The following is a 13,375-nucleotide window of genomic DNA, read 5'->3' as shown; positions in this document are numbered from 1 at the left end:
AGTGCATGACCTGCTTGGGTGGCACCTTCCTGGGGAGCTCACAGAGAGGGGTTTTGCCCTGCAGCTGCAGCAGCCCTTGCTTTGTGGGAATGCTGTTAGTAAATCCTGTTTCTGTTTCTCTTGCAGTATGTATGACCAATTGCCCTACTCTGATTGTCATGGTGGGTCTCCCAGCAAGAGGAAAAACCTACATCTCCAAGAAGCTGACACGCTACTTAAATTGGATTGGAGTGCCCACGAAAGGTGATGGGTTTACTGTTGTTTACATCAGAAGGACAGGGCACAACCTTAGGTGGTTTATAAACCTGATTTCCAGTAATTTTGTTGCCAAGTTTGACTACTTAAAATCCTTCTGCTTTGTTAATGTATTTTTAAGCAATAACATACACAGGCACATTGCTGTTTATGTGTTAAATAATCAAATTATGTTGACTGTCCCTTTATCCTGTCCTGTCAGGTGACTTAATCAACCTTTTTCCCTTATCATGAAACACTGCCCATTTTTGTTTATTTATTATTTCCTTGTTTTTCTTTTCCTTTCTTCCTGTGGATGAAAAGGAATGTTGTTTACAAGCAGTCGAGCAGTCGGCACTTCTGGGTTAAACTTCCCGACTTCTCCATCTTTTTTTCTCTGTGAACTTTGTGCTACTTGCGGTTCTTTACTTCTTTATGTTTGTGGGATGACTTTAGACTTTGTCTAAATATTGAGAGCCCAAAGACTGAGGCAGCCAGTTGCCACTTGTTATCACCTCCTTGAAGATTTCTGTGTGTTTTTGGGCAGGCAGTGGCTCAGATTGGCAGTGCCAAGGACCTCTCTGGGCTCCTGTGGGATCTTGTGGGCCCAGTAAACAGGACCTAGGTGTGTTTGAGGTTCTGAGCAGCCTCCTCCCCTTCCTCCTCCTGTCTCTCTGCAGAAGAGCAAGACACGTTTGGTGTGCTGTGATTCTGTGTCCGGTGCAGTAACAGTGGCTTTATGCCTAGTTAATAATTTAGATGACATTAAACATATGAAGTCATACTAAAGTGTGGAGTTTTGGCTGGCTGTTCAGAGATGTATTTCCTAGTTGCTCTAAGAAGTCAAGATGTAAAATTCTGGCCTATATTTAAACTGCCTTTTGATTCTGGGGTAAAGCTTTTTGTGTGGGCGTTTTCTAAAGTTTTTAGGAACTTGTATAATGTGCTTTATTTAGAAGAGACATTATGAGGGATGTATTATATTGTTTAAGTAGGAGAGTTTACAGGATTTAAATTGTCACTTGATTTTGACTGTTTTCACGTGGTTTAACCCTTCTGGTGACCAGTATCAGCTGGTTCAGAATTCAGTTTTATCCAGTAGGCTGAGATGGAATAACAATCCAAGTAGTTTAGCCTATATTCAAGGTGACAGAATGCTTGTATGTTAGATACACATGTAACTTAAATTTATGAGATGTGTTCTGTATAAATGTCATTGAGTTTGAGCGCTTCACTGTGTGATCTTTGACAAGCAGAAGTCCTGTATTAGACAGCAAGAAAGATACTATCCACATCTGGCTCATGCTTGGTTGAATGCATCCCAAATACTAATTGTACTGTAGGTGGGGTTTGGCTCAGCTGTAGGAAAAATTCTGTGGGCTACTGTGAGCAGCACATCAGAAGACACACACTTGTGCTAGATGAAAAACAGGTACAGCATTGCTGCCTGATTTTATAAAAATATGCAACCTAAAGTTGCTGTATGAGTTTCTGTCCTTGGTGGCTGAGCATTGTTTGTCTTTGTTAGAAAGGGCAACTGAGATTTTCTCAGAAAACCACAGAGCCTTTCTGTTTGTGTCTTCAGTGATGCAGTTTTACTGAAGTCAGTGTCAAACACCTCACTGCCTGGCTGAGGGAATAGATGACATTTTCCCTAATTCTTCCACTTGGTGGGACTGAACTGATACAGGATAAGTATCAAGTAGCCCTAACATCTGCTACCCTTTGGCTGTTAATATCTTTAAATTACTGTGTGCTTAATTTAGCAGGGGTTCTTGTTCTCTGAGACAGATGGTTCAAATTATGAGGTTATGTAAACCAGAGAAAAGATAAATGCCATCTTTTCATGTAACATTAAGCAAGCTGGAGAGTTCAAGAACAGAAGGTGGAGGTAAATAGCCCAGGCTTTTGGTGATGGTTGAACCACGTCAGTCATCATTTCTGTGTTTTCTTCCTTCCAAAATCCTCTGCTGTATAGAATGTGAAATGGTTAAAAGTACAGGGGACTTTTGTCTGTGCTTTTTGAAGGAAATGAGGTAAATTAGATGTCTGAATAGAATTGTGTTGCAATGTGGTTTTGAGATACTAAGCCTTGGAAGCTTTTTTGAATAGTTGTGGTTGTGACACCAGTGAGTTTTGGGAAACTTTTCCATAGGCGTGGCTGCTGAGAATAAAGGCTGGAGATTGTCCCACTAGATAGCACTCTGCTTTTCCTCTGCTCTGCATGGCCCTCTGGCAGTAATTATTGCTTCTCATGAAATTCCTTATTTTTTACAAGGACCCACCTTTTCATGTAGCCACTGTGGCCAATGCTTATTAAAACCATCACAGAATCACCTGGATTGTTCTGTAATCCATGTCACGATGAATTCCATCAACACTGCTGAGCTCAAACAAAACTTGACTTTTGGGCAGAAAAATAATTTTTATGTCTTTATCCTCTGCCTCCAATCCCAACAGCAATCTGTATACAGCAGCTGGTTCATGAGCCTTTCTATTCTATGTCTTCTTTCTTAACTACAGCCTTGTAATTGAGTCTACTGCTTCTTTTCCTCTTTCCAGAAATGAAGTCTGGCAAATAGAGTTGTACCTTGCCAGCATCTCAGAGTACTTCAGTGTGGTTTAATGTTTAAAAAAAAAAACAAAAGCAAAAGCTTTGCAGTTCAACAGAAAAAAACCTGTAGGTCTGAAACAACTTAAACATAAATTGTATTTCAGAGGCCTACTTTCACAGCCATTGAATGAAATTAATTAGGGTTCAGTGTCGTTCTGCTCTGGGGCAAAGCAGAACTGTCTTGCCCTGATCCCATATCTGATAGTGTATTTGGCCATGGGCCTTTTGCACCTTTGCCCAGATAAGAAGTAGGTGTTTTTTGACCGCTGAGATGAGATCACAGTGAGATTGTTTCATACTTAGGATGATTTTTAAATGATTTTTTTTTGTTTTAGCAATTTATATTTTTTTTCCCAGTAAGTGGAATAAGGGTTGTGAAATACTAATCCTTAAGGAATAGAAATATTAGAGCAGGGTTCTGAAAAAATGTTTTCACTACTGGAATTTTAAGTTTTGCTTACTTAAAGCAAGATTTAGTTCTATTTAGAGCTCTGCCTTGTGCAAGCAAGATTTAGTTCTATTTAGAGCTCTGCCTTGTGCTTAAATAAGAGTTGTAAGTTTTGGAAGATGCTATTTAAATACTGTTTAACTGTACACATACATAGAAGAAAAAGCTAATGATAATAATAAATTATTATAAATACCAATAATCATTAGTAGTCCTTTATAGACTTTGTGTAACTCCTGAAAAGGAGGAAAAGAATTTCTTTTTGTTGTCCAGTCAAACTGGCAGACAAAGGCACTACAGTGTGGTCACTGAAGTAGAGTGACTACAGCCCAAATGTTCTTTAGCTATTTCCAAGATTTATTGCTGTCTTGCTATTTTAAACCTCACAAAACACAAAAAGCAGTATGATAGATTGACTTCTTACAGGCCAAGTTATTTTATCTCTGCAGAAGTTTGCTTTCAAAGTTGTCATAACTTTTGTGCTTTCCACGTGCCTGTTGTTGGCTCTTGCTAATGCTGGTTTCTCTTGGCAGAATTTAATGTTGGTCAGTATCGTCGAGATTTGGTGAAAAAGTATAAATCCTTTGAATTCTTCCTGCCTGACAATGAAGAAGGCTTGAAAATCAGGAAGTAAGTTTTGATTGTGCTTGGTACACCGTGCTAATTGTATTAAAAGGATATCCTGTGTAATGTGCTCCTAGAGATTGCATGAAGTTGCATTTTTGTGTGGTCAAGAAGACCCTTAGGGAGACTGCAGGAAAAGACATTCTAGAGAAGGTGGAATAGTGATTTCTTTAGGCTGATTAAAATTTGGGGGTCTTTTTTTCTTGGTTGTTTCACCTCAAGCATCAGAAATGGAGTGAAGTCCTTCTTGATTCATTTTCATTAGGATGTGACTGCTGTTTCTCCTGTAGATACTCTAGGACATTTTCACTCAAAAACAGATAGTTATAACATTTCCTGCCTTCTTGTAAAGTACCAGCTCATATATGTGACTCTGCTGCATAATTCCTAAAATCCCATTTTAGAGCTTTTGTTTGCTTCATAAAGGAAGAAAACCACGTAACTGCTTTTCTTTTTGATTTGTATAATGAAATTGTTCATTTGGAGCACTTTGAATGTATTCATCATTATCTGTTTAAATGAGTGAGAATCAAATGTGATAATTTTCTCCCTGAAATTGTGGGTTTGGCCACCATGCAGGTGCCTCATTCGGTCCCTCAATGCACAGCCTCAAAAACTGCCATGTTTTGCTAATGCTGTGCAAAGCAAGGAGAGAACCAGAGTTCTGTATCCAGATGAAGCATTTGAGTCTCTGCTCCTGCCTGGAAAGAGGCTGTGCTCTAATGTAGGGCAGACTTTGAGAAGAAAAGGGTGGATGAGGAGAAGGGTCAGAGCAAGAGGGAGCTGCTTCTTTCCTAGAGGAGATCAAACAAGAAGGCCTTTTGATTTTCTTGGACGCTCACTGTACTTTTTGGTGTGTTCAGGAAAGCACTTAGAGCGTGCAGTGTGAAATGAAAAGGAAATGGGAAATTTGAGATGGATGGAAATAATACTTAATTGGGCTACTTAAAATATGGACTGTCATGTTCTTAATTCAGCTTCACCTTATGCATCAAAAACATCTGGACTTTCTTTTGTGGCTGTCCCTAGCCTTGTCCCCCCTCTCTCTTCCCTTTCTCCCCCTCAGCAGCATTGAGTGTTGCTAAAGCCAAAGGAGAACAGCTTGCATAAGAACCTCCCAATCCTTGGGGATAAAGAGCAGTTATGGGGTGCATTAGCCTTGCAAGCCACTACCTTTTGCTTACAGGTAGAGCCAAACCTTTTTACGTGCCTCTGTGCCACCTGTTAGGCTAAGTGGTGAGGGATGTAGCATGAAATGGGCTGTGTGAGATAATCTGCCTGGTTAGCAATGAGTAAAGAGGGTTTGTATTTATTCAGTGAAGACCTGGGTGATGAATCTCAGCTCCTGACATCTGTTAACTTTACTAATGTGGAAATACTGTCAGGATCCAAAAGCCTTCATTTCTCTTTCAAGATGAAGCTGTGCTTCCAGAAGATGGTAAATAGAGGAGTTATGAATTTCAGTCTGGAAGTCAAAATTCAGGAGTAATGTAGGGAAGGGCTGTTGAAGTGGGCAGGCTTTTATGTTGGTACTGCAGAGAGGCTGTGCTTACTGGGAATAAATGGAGCTTTGTTCTGCTAATAAGTAAATCCTGTACGATGTTGCCCTCCAGCATTACTGATGTGTTAAGAATCATAATGGACTTTGAAGATAATGCTCATGCTGAGGACAGAGGAAAGTTGCATATTCATGTGTTCTTGTCCAGATGTAACACAAGTGTAAAGTATGTCAGGGTGGGGATTTTAGGTATTTGTGTCCTGAGCTTACAATTACACTGGGTTGGTGACTGCAGTGGGATGATATTTCACCTCAGTCACTAATACTTGATGCTACCTTTGTTTTGCTCTCTGCTTTAATTTTTTCTTTTTTAAACATAAGTAGTTCTCACACAATAGCTCAAAAGAGAGTAAGTAGATTACTGAAAAATAGTTGCCTCTTCAACTTAGTGCCGCAAGATAAAGGCCTTAAGTTGGTTTATTTTATTTATTTTATTTGCAAATCAAATTAGGAAGCAGTTATGAATGAATCGGTAATTGGGAAAAGCATACAGTTGCAGGGATGTTTCAGTGATGTTGTTTTAGATCAGTGGAAGTGTATCCTGGTCAGCAGAGTTGATGGGTGTTCTGTGGACACGTGTAGCTGTGTCAGTGACACAGAGGAGCAAGGTGACATGACCACATTTCCTTAGTGTAGCTTGGCAGACCTCTGTTGTTTTTTTTCCCATGCTTGGAGGGAGGTCTGTGTTTTTGAGATGAATTATCTCAACGTTTTCAGGGCCCTTTGCTCCCCGGTGCATAACAAAATGCGTTTATGTAGCATTTGACTGTGGTTCTTTCCCTCTGAAGACAGTGTGCCTTAGCCGCGCTGAACGACGTCCGGCAGTACCTCAGCGAGGAGAACGGGCACGTGGCTGTAAGTTCCTTCTTGGAGACACCTTCTTGAGGTGCCTCTGCACTAAACTCTGTGTGTCTGCTGGGTAATACACAGCCTGAGTGATTGCAACAGCTGTCCAGTACTCCAGATTTCTTTTCTTTGGCAGTTAGATCTGCCTTGTTGCTGCAGTGAAGTGAGTGCTGAATTTCAGGCTGATGATGCCATATTGAGCAACTACCTTTGATTTGAGTGGTTAACTGAGAAGGATGACACCAAGAAAAAAGTCTGCCTTCTCTCCACATCACTATAGGACAGTGCTCTACAATGTACCATTAAACACATCTGCCATTTTGCTTGCATGTCTGTTTGATAGTTCAGTGTTCCAAGTGGAAGGTAAATGCTTGCTGAACAAAAAGGATCCTCTTGGAACTTGTTACTGGCATGAGAAATGTCTGAAGAGAGCAGGAGAAACTTACAAGAAGTTGGAGCATACCTGAGTATTTAATAATGGGATGCAAAACATCAGTTCTTCGACTGTTGACATTGCATGTTGAGATTGATTTTTAAATTTTTGTCCTAAGACTACTGACACAGCTCTGGGGTTTTTATTAACTAAACAGGGAAAACCATTAACTGTAAGTTCTGCTGGATGCATGAAGTAAATGTTATGCTTTGGCAAACTTCATACTTCAGTAAAACACTGATGTCTTCGGAGCTAAACTGAATTCCTACAAGAAATGGCTGCATTGATGGTGTTATTCATGGGCAGAATTTAGAACTTTTGCAAGTTTTACACTTGCATTTTGAGCAGCCCATTGAACTGCAGGATTTTTTTTTTGGTAGCATAAGTTCACTAAAAACTTGTGCATTAATATTTAATGCTGATAATGGGCAAGGAGGAAGATTCTCTCCTGTACTATGTCCTAGCTTAAATTCTGATTTCCTTTTCCAAATCCAGAGTTCTGCTAGAACTGCTTTCAAAATATTACTAAATTTTAGTATTTAGAGAATAATATGTGTGAAGTAGTAATGTCTTTGTTTTCTTCTTGAATGCAATGAGATAGTGGGGGGTAGAGGGAAGAGGAAGTGTTTCCATTGCTTTCCTTTACACCGAGGGACTTGAATCCTTATTTTTGTTGTTACTAACACAGTGCTTTCCACATTCCTTTTTCTCTCTCCCTTTAATTGTTCCTAGGTCTTTGATGCTACAAACACAACTCGAGAACGTAGAGAAACTATTTATAAATTTGGTGAAGAAAATGGATATAAGGTGAGTCAGAGCACAGCAGTTCTGAGCTATTGCATGGCCAGGTAAGCCAGTGGTAGTTTTGCCCTTATCTGTACTCTAAGTGCACTAGCACAAGCCACATCCTTCTTGGGTGTTTAATCAATAATGTTTTGTGTTCCTAAGCATTGTTTGTGATTAGAAGTCATTCAGTCCTTGTTTTTCTCATCTTTAGTGTTTGTACTGCTTGGAGCTAAGCTGTTTTGTGCTACAGCTTCAATTTTATCTTCCTGGACCTGTGGTCATTAGTGCAGTGTCAGGAAAGAACATTTAAAGTATGGTTCTTCATGCAGTTCAGATCTTTGCTGCAGGAACACAAAGGGGGTCCTGTGTTAGTTCTGTACAAACCAAAAACTTAGTGGTTTTCTGCCTTCTGGTTTTACATTAAGCTGTTCTCCAGTCATCTTTCATTTCCTCTAAACTTAATCTCTGTAAGCCTTTGACACAGCAGAACACAAGCCTCTTTATAAGTGAGGCTTCTCCATGAGCTGGAAGGCTTCTAAAATGTTAATTCAGAAATGTTAGTTACTGTTTGTGGGGCTGAACTAGCATCCTCTGCATTTGTTTCTTCCTCTTCCATCCTACGTTTTTTCTATGGCAAGAATTTTCCACTTGCAAGCATTGTTGGGGAAAAGAGCACAGAGCATGATGTGTCATGGAATGGGGAGCCAGGAATTTCTGATGAGAGGGTCTGGAGAAGCTTTCTGAGTAAATGGAGGGAAAAAGGCCTTGGCATGGAAGTGGGTGACATGCTGCTTGTGTGTTAGTATCCAGATTCTCATGCATCTTCCTTCTTTCTCCCTTCTGTTCCTTCTTCCTCCATTTGGACGGAAGACCTTCTTTGTGGAGTCTGTATGTGTTGATCCAGAGGTCATTGCTGCAAACATTGTGGTGAGTAAGGGCAAGTTTGCTTTAATGGCTTGACATTGGGAGGTTTAATGTAGCTTAGTATTTCTAGAAGTACATTATAAGAACTTCCAATAGCAAAAACCCCACGTTAGCTCTCATTAATGGAAAAAAGTTCATTTTTTCCCCCTGTCCATGTGAATGTTACTAGCTCAGAAGTTTGATTCTCTGAAGAGTGGGGTGGTTTTTTTTTTGCTTTACATGTATTTTAATGAAGTTGCAGACAAAACATTTTTTTGTGTTCTCCCACTCCCTATTTCTTTAAGCATCCATGAAGAGGGGAAGGAAACTTAAATACTGTTCTGGTTTCATTTTAAACAGCAAGTGAAGCTGGGTAGTCCTGACTATGTGGATTGTAGTAATGATGAAGCAACAGAAGACTTCATGAAAAGAATAGAGTGCTACAAGAACTCGTATGAGACCTTAGATGAAACTCTGGACAAGTAAGTGATGGAACAATGCTGTTATTACTGCTGGTGATCACAGTATTATGAAAATGTTATTTAAGGGTTAAGGCCCTGGGGATAAGGGCTATCAAGTCATTGTTTTAGTGGCTTGATCTCTCTCTTTTTTGGCAAATTAAAGAGTGTTGACTGTGGGGATGTAGCATGGAAACTTCCTTGTTTGAGGAAAATTGGCTAGTGAGTCTAGTCTGGGACAATATTCTTTTTGATTTTCCCACTTGGAGATTGATATTTATTCTTCTGGGATAGAACCAACATTTAGCAGTTATTCCAGACTTTCTGCAGTGGTTGGTTGGTACTTGTTTTTTTGGTACATAGAGGAGACATGAGTGATTTGTCAACATAACTTAATAGGTTGGCATGGTTAACTTTAATTATGAACGCATCTGTCTTAAAAATGTGACTTCTGAATTAATTTCTTTGTGCTTGCAAAATTATCCTGGCTCTGAGAAACTGTCTTAGCCACATTATTTATCCTCACGCCAAAGCATTCTTCTGGTTTTTATTAACTTTGAACCTTTGAAAATAAGGTAGGGATGAATCATGTGAGGAGGAGCCCCTTTCTTCTTGCTACAGCTGAGGATTTCAGAGTAGGATTTGGAGCTGCAGCCATCCCAGGTGCTGCTGGTTTGTTGCAGGCCAGAGCTGCAGAGAAGGCTGAGCTGCATTTTAATGTAATTGAGCGTGAGCAGCGTGAAGCCGGCTCAGTTCATGCGTGTAATTCCTGTGATGGGCCCCATGGCTGTGCCTGGCTGGAATGGTAATGATTAACTCCAAGGAACACGGGCAGGAGTCAGGGTGCTGGTGCCTGTTTCTTACTACCCCTGTTTGGTTTCATTATCAGTTTTCTTGTTTTGTTGCAGTGTGGTGTCTCAAACACATAGCTAGAAACCAATAGTGGTTATTTTCAGCTTATGAGACATCTTTCTTTGTGTGAACGAAAGGCTGCTCTAGAATTATAGCTCAGGTGATAAAGGATAAGCAGTGAAAATTGAAATTATAAGCTGTCTGATTCTGAGAGAAGGTAGTGGTGGGGTAGATTACAGTACAGTTAACAAAGGGTTGCTCACAAAGCAGTTGAGAAAATATCTTTCTTCAGACTACTCCCAGGCTCTTCTGGTGCCCTACTTTTCCTGGAGGGATTAAATGAGATGGGTAATTAGTGACCATTCCTTTTGGCCCCTGGGTGCAATCAGACAAACACTCGGTGATGGAAAGTGTTTGTAACCTGGAGAAAAAAACAAATGTTGTTGTAAAATAGGTGTATATCTTATTTAGCTGTGGTAATCTAAGTGACTCCACTGAATCTCCTTTTCAGTGTGTGGGCTGTATTTTTCCAAGAGTAGGATCTAGATTTGGATGAAGTGCAAGTAAAGGAGGCAGAAAAGAAAGTGATGTGAGCAGCTCCACGTGAAAGGAATAGAGTTCATCCTGTACCTTTGGAGTACTGTGTTATTTCTTAGGACTAATGCATATTCTGTGGCTGATAGAGGGTTTTTTCATTTCTTTGGCTTGTCGCCCCTTTGTTTCATAACGACAGAGAGGGTGGAAAGCTTGTGCTGCGTGCTGATAGCAACTATGTGGAACCTTACTTTTTTTTTTTTTTTTAAACTTGCTCATGAAAGGGATCTTTCTTACATTAAAATTATGGATGTTGGAAGGAGTTACCTGGTGAACAGAGTGATGGATCACATCCAGAGCAGGATTGTCTACTACCTCATGAATATCCACGTGACTCCTCGGTCAATCTACCTCTGCCGCCACGGAGAGAGCGAGCTCAACCTCAAGGGGAGAATAGGAGGAGATCCCGGGCTGTCTGTCAGGGGCAAGGAAGTATGTACCTCCAGCCAGGTGGAACTGTGTGCTCTGTGTTTGTGCTGGGCACTTGCAGCTTTCCTCCTCTGCAGCCTTTTCCTCTCAATGAGTTTGAAGGACTTTTTTAGTTGCATGTTTGGGTAGTGGAAACAGGGTGGGCACTTTGTGTGTTGTGGTTTGTACTCTTTTATCTGTTTGTCTCTCTGTTGGCTAAAATTCCTTTTTATCCCACACCACAAAGCAGTTGGCTAGAGGGCTTTATTTTTTAACTGTATTTTTGTGAAATCCTGATTAGTTGGGTAATTGGGAAAGTGTACACAACTTAAAGCTGAAAGGAAAATTAGTAGAAGGAAAGCTAGGAACTGCTAAAAATTTGTATTTTCCTTGTACTTCTTTTCTTTCTCCTGTCCCTCTTGGGTAATGGAGTAGGTGGTATTTCTTAGCAAAAACTTTGGCAGTCTTTTGGAAAGGCTACAGTGAGCTTACAGAGGCTGGAACCCGTGTATTCTAAACTGAACGCCGTGTGTTGGCTCTGAGCCCTCATCCAGTGTCTCTTGGTTTTTATTCCAGTTTGCCAAAAGCTTGGCACAGTTTATTAATGAGCAGAATATCAAAGATCTGAAAGTTTGGACCAGCCAGATGAAAAGGACAATTCAGACTGCTGAAGCCTTGGGAGTGCCTTATGAGCAGTGGAAGGTTTTGAATGAGATAGACGCAGTAAGTTCTTCTGTTTTAAATGCCTGATAAGTTGCTTTGGTTGTTAGGAGTGAAGAAAGTACTTAGTTTTTTTAATAATATGTCTTTTATGGGATAGAAAATCATTGAAGCTGCTTCTAGAGACTGGAAATAATTGTAATTACCTGTAAACAAGGCTAAATGTTTCATTCAATTTTGCCATTGTTCATTTGTTCTTCTCTTGTCTTTCCCAGTAAAACATTCCTCTGTAGAAGCCATGATGTTATGAAGTTTTGGTTAGTTTGGCTTGGAAAGAAGTTTGTGTTGGGGGGGTTTGCTAGCTGGCAGTTTCCAGCTGCAGCTGTAAGATATAATAGGAGGTGCAATAGATAAAACATTGCCTTGCTTTGACCATAGATGTAACTTCACCTGTATGGGGATTGAATGATTCCTACTAACCACCTCTGAGTCAAGCTGAGTGCTCTGTTTATCATGTGTGACAATTTTAAGTGTCAGAGTAGCAAAATAAAATTGTTAAAGGTTATTTGTATATGGTTTTATTTAAGAGTGATACCTGCTTTTTGCATTACTGGCAATACATGTTTTTTAATTATTTTCATTATCGACAGGGAGTGTGTGAAGAAATGACATATGAAGAAATACAGGAAAATTATCCTCTTGAATTTGCACTGAGAGACCAAGACAAATACAGATACAGATACCCTAAAGGAGAGGTATGCTATTCTTAATCTCTCAAGTTGAAGGGCTTCCTTGTCTTCTTGCATATATGCATGCTGGCTTTAGGAAGGAAAAACAAATTTTTAAATGAATGAAAAGGCTGTTCCTTTCTCTGTGGAAAAGCACATAGGGGTCTTGCAAGGATTGAGCCCAGACCACTTACGTTGATCCAGGGCTTGAAAAATACAACCATAAATTTAGAAAAACAGTGAAGAGCTTTGATCTTGTGGGCGTTGTACCTGTGCAGGAGGAATTATTGCAGGGCTTCAAGTGTTGCATATCTAAACATGCTGCTAAGATGTCCTGTTTCTGTTCATCCCTACTCTTGGTGGTGGCTGTTTTGTAGGCAGCTCTGGCCGAAATGCTGGGGAAATCTCCAGCCACGTTATTAAACTCCTTGCCTCTGGGAAAATAAACTGGCTGATGGCTTTTCTTAAGCAGCCCTAGTGCAGTGCAGTGATGGCCAGATGGTCACAGGGTCATCGCTGGGGGCTGAAGGTCCGGGAGGAGGGATTGGCCCAGCTGCTCCTGCTTGAGCTGTGAGGAAGCAGAGCTCTCACTGTGACAAGAGCAGTGTCCCTGGCAGTGTGACCCCGCTCCTGCTAATGAGGCAGTCATTAAGCTGCAAAGTGCTCCTCATGCGTTTAACAAGGAGTGTTTGTTTTTCAAACCAGTGCAGTCCTGGGGATGGTGACTGGCGTGTCAAACTCCCTCTGTGCCTTGTGGGGATGAGTTGGTCTCTTTATCCAAGGCGGTTTTGTGTCTGCGAACACAAAAGTGTGAGGGGTTTGCACAGCTCTCTGGGGGCTGGGGGCTTTCTGTTGTCCAGGGCTCAGTCAGCAGTGCCACTTGGTCCTGCCTGGGGACCAGGGTGAAGGTTTCCTGCTGTGCTCCGTCCCTGCCCTGATGGGCAATGTGCTGAGCTCCCCACCTGTGGTACACGACACATTTGGACATACCTGACACATTTTGGAAGTACCTGGCACCTTTTGGAAGCAGAGTCTTTACCAGGCATGTGAAATTCAGTTCAGCTGTCCCCATGCAGGAGCCCTGCTGTTCCCCTGCAGCAGCAATTCCCTGTGCATGAGGCAGGACGGGTCACCAGCAAGTCCTTGTGCTGGCTCTGCCGTCACCAGGCCAGTCCAACACGAGCACAGCTTGTTTTGAAAGGGCAGCCTGAACAAGTCAGGCTTTGGGA

The 13,375-nt window shown here is 41.0% G+C and overlaps 1 protein-coding gene across 5 annotated transcripts in view; it reads left to right on the top strand.

The window, feature by feature from the left end:
• Window positions 1-13,375, top strand: part of LOC119705935 (6-phosphofructo-2-kinase/fructose-2,6-bisphosphatase 4) — a 51,075-nt gene that overhangs the window by 22,934 nt on the left and 14,766 nt on the right. For all 5 annotated transcript variants that reach the window (XR_005258363.1, XM_038148867.1, XM_038148864.1 and 2 more), the window contains exons 2-10: window positions 127-243; window positions 3,830-3,926; window positions 6,267-6,333; window positions 7,490-7,564; window positions 8,414-8,470; window positions 8,807-8,928; window positions 10,575-10,782; window positions 11,335-11,481; window positions 12,069-12,173. Coding sequence is in view for 4 of the 5 variants with exons in the window: in XM_038148867.1 (XP_038004795.1) it covers window positions 127-243; window positions 3,830-3,926; window positions 6,267-6,333; window positions 7,490-7,564; window positions 8,414-8,470; window positions 8,807-8,928; window positions 10,575-10,782; window positions 11,335-11,481; window positions 12,069-12,173 (995 nt within the window). In the remaining variant the exon portion in view is untranslated. The remainder of the gene's footprint in view (window positions 1-126; window positions 244-3,829; window positions 3,927-6,266; window positions 6,334-7,489; window positions 7,565-8,413; window positions 8,471-8,806; window positions 8,929-10,574; window positions 10,783-11,334; window positions 11,482-12,068; window positions 12,174-13,375) is intronic.

The sequence above is a fragment of the Motacilla alba genome, chromosome 12, assembly GCF_015832195.1.
Source record: "Motacilla alba alba isolate MOTALB_02 chromosome 12, Motacilla_alba_V1.0_pri, whole genome shotgun sequence".
Taxonomy (NCBI): Eukaryota; Metazoa; Chordata; class Aves; order Passeriformes; family Motacillidae; genus Motacilla; species Motacilla alba.
The sequence above is the reverse complement of the archived record's forward strand: the minus strand, read 5'-3'. Positions and strand labels throughout refer to the sequence as shown.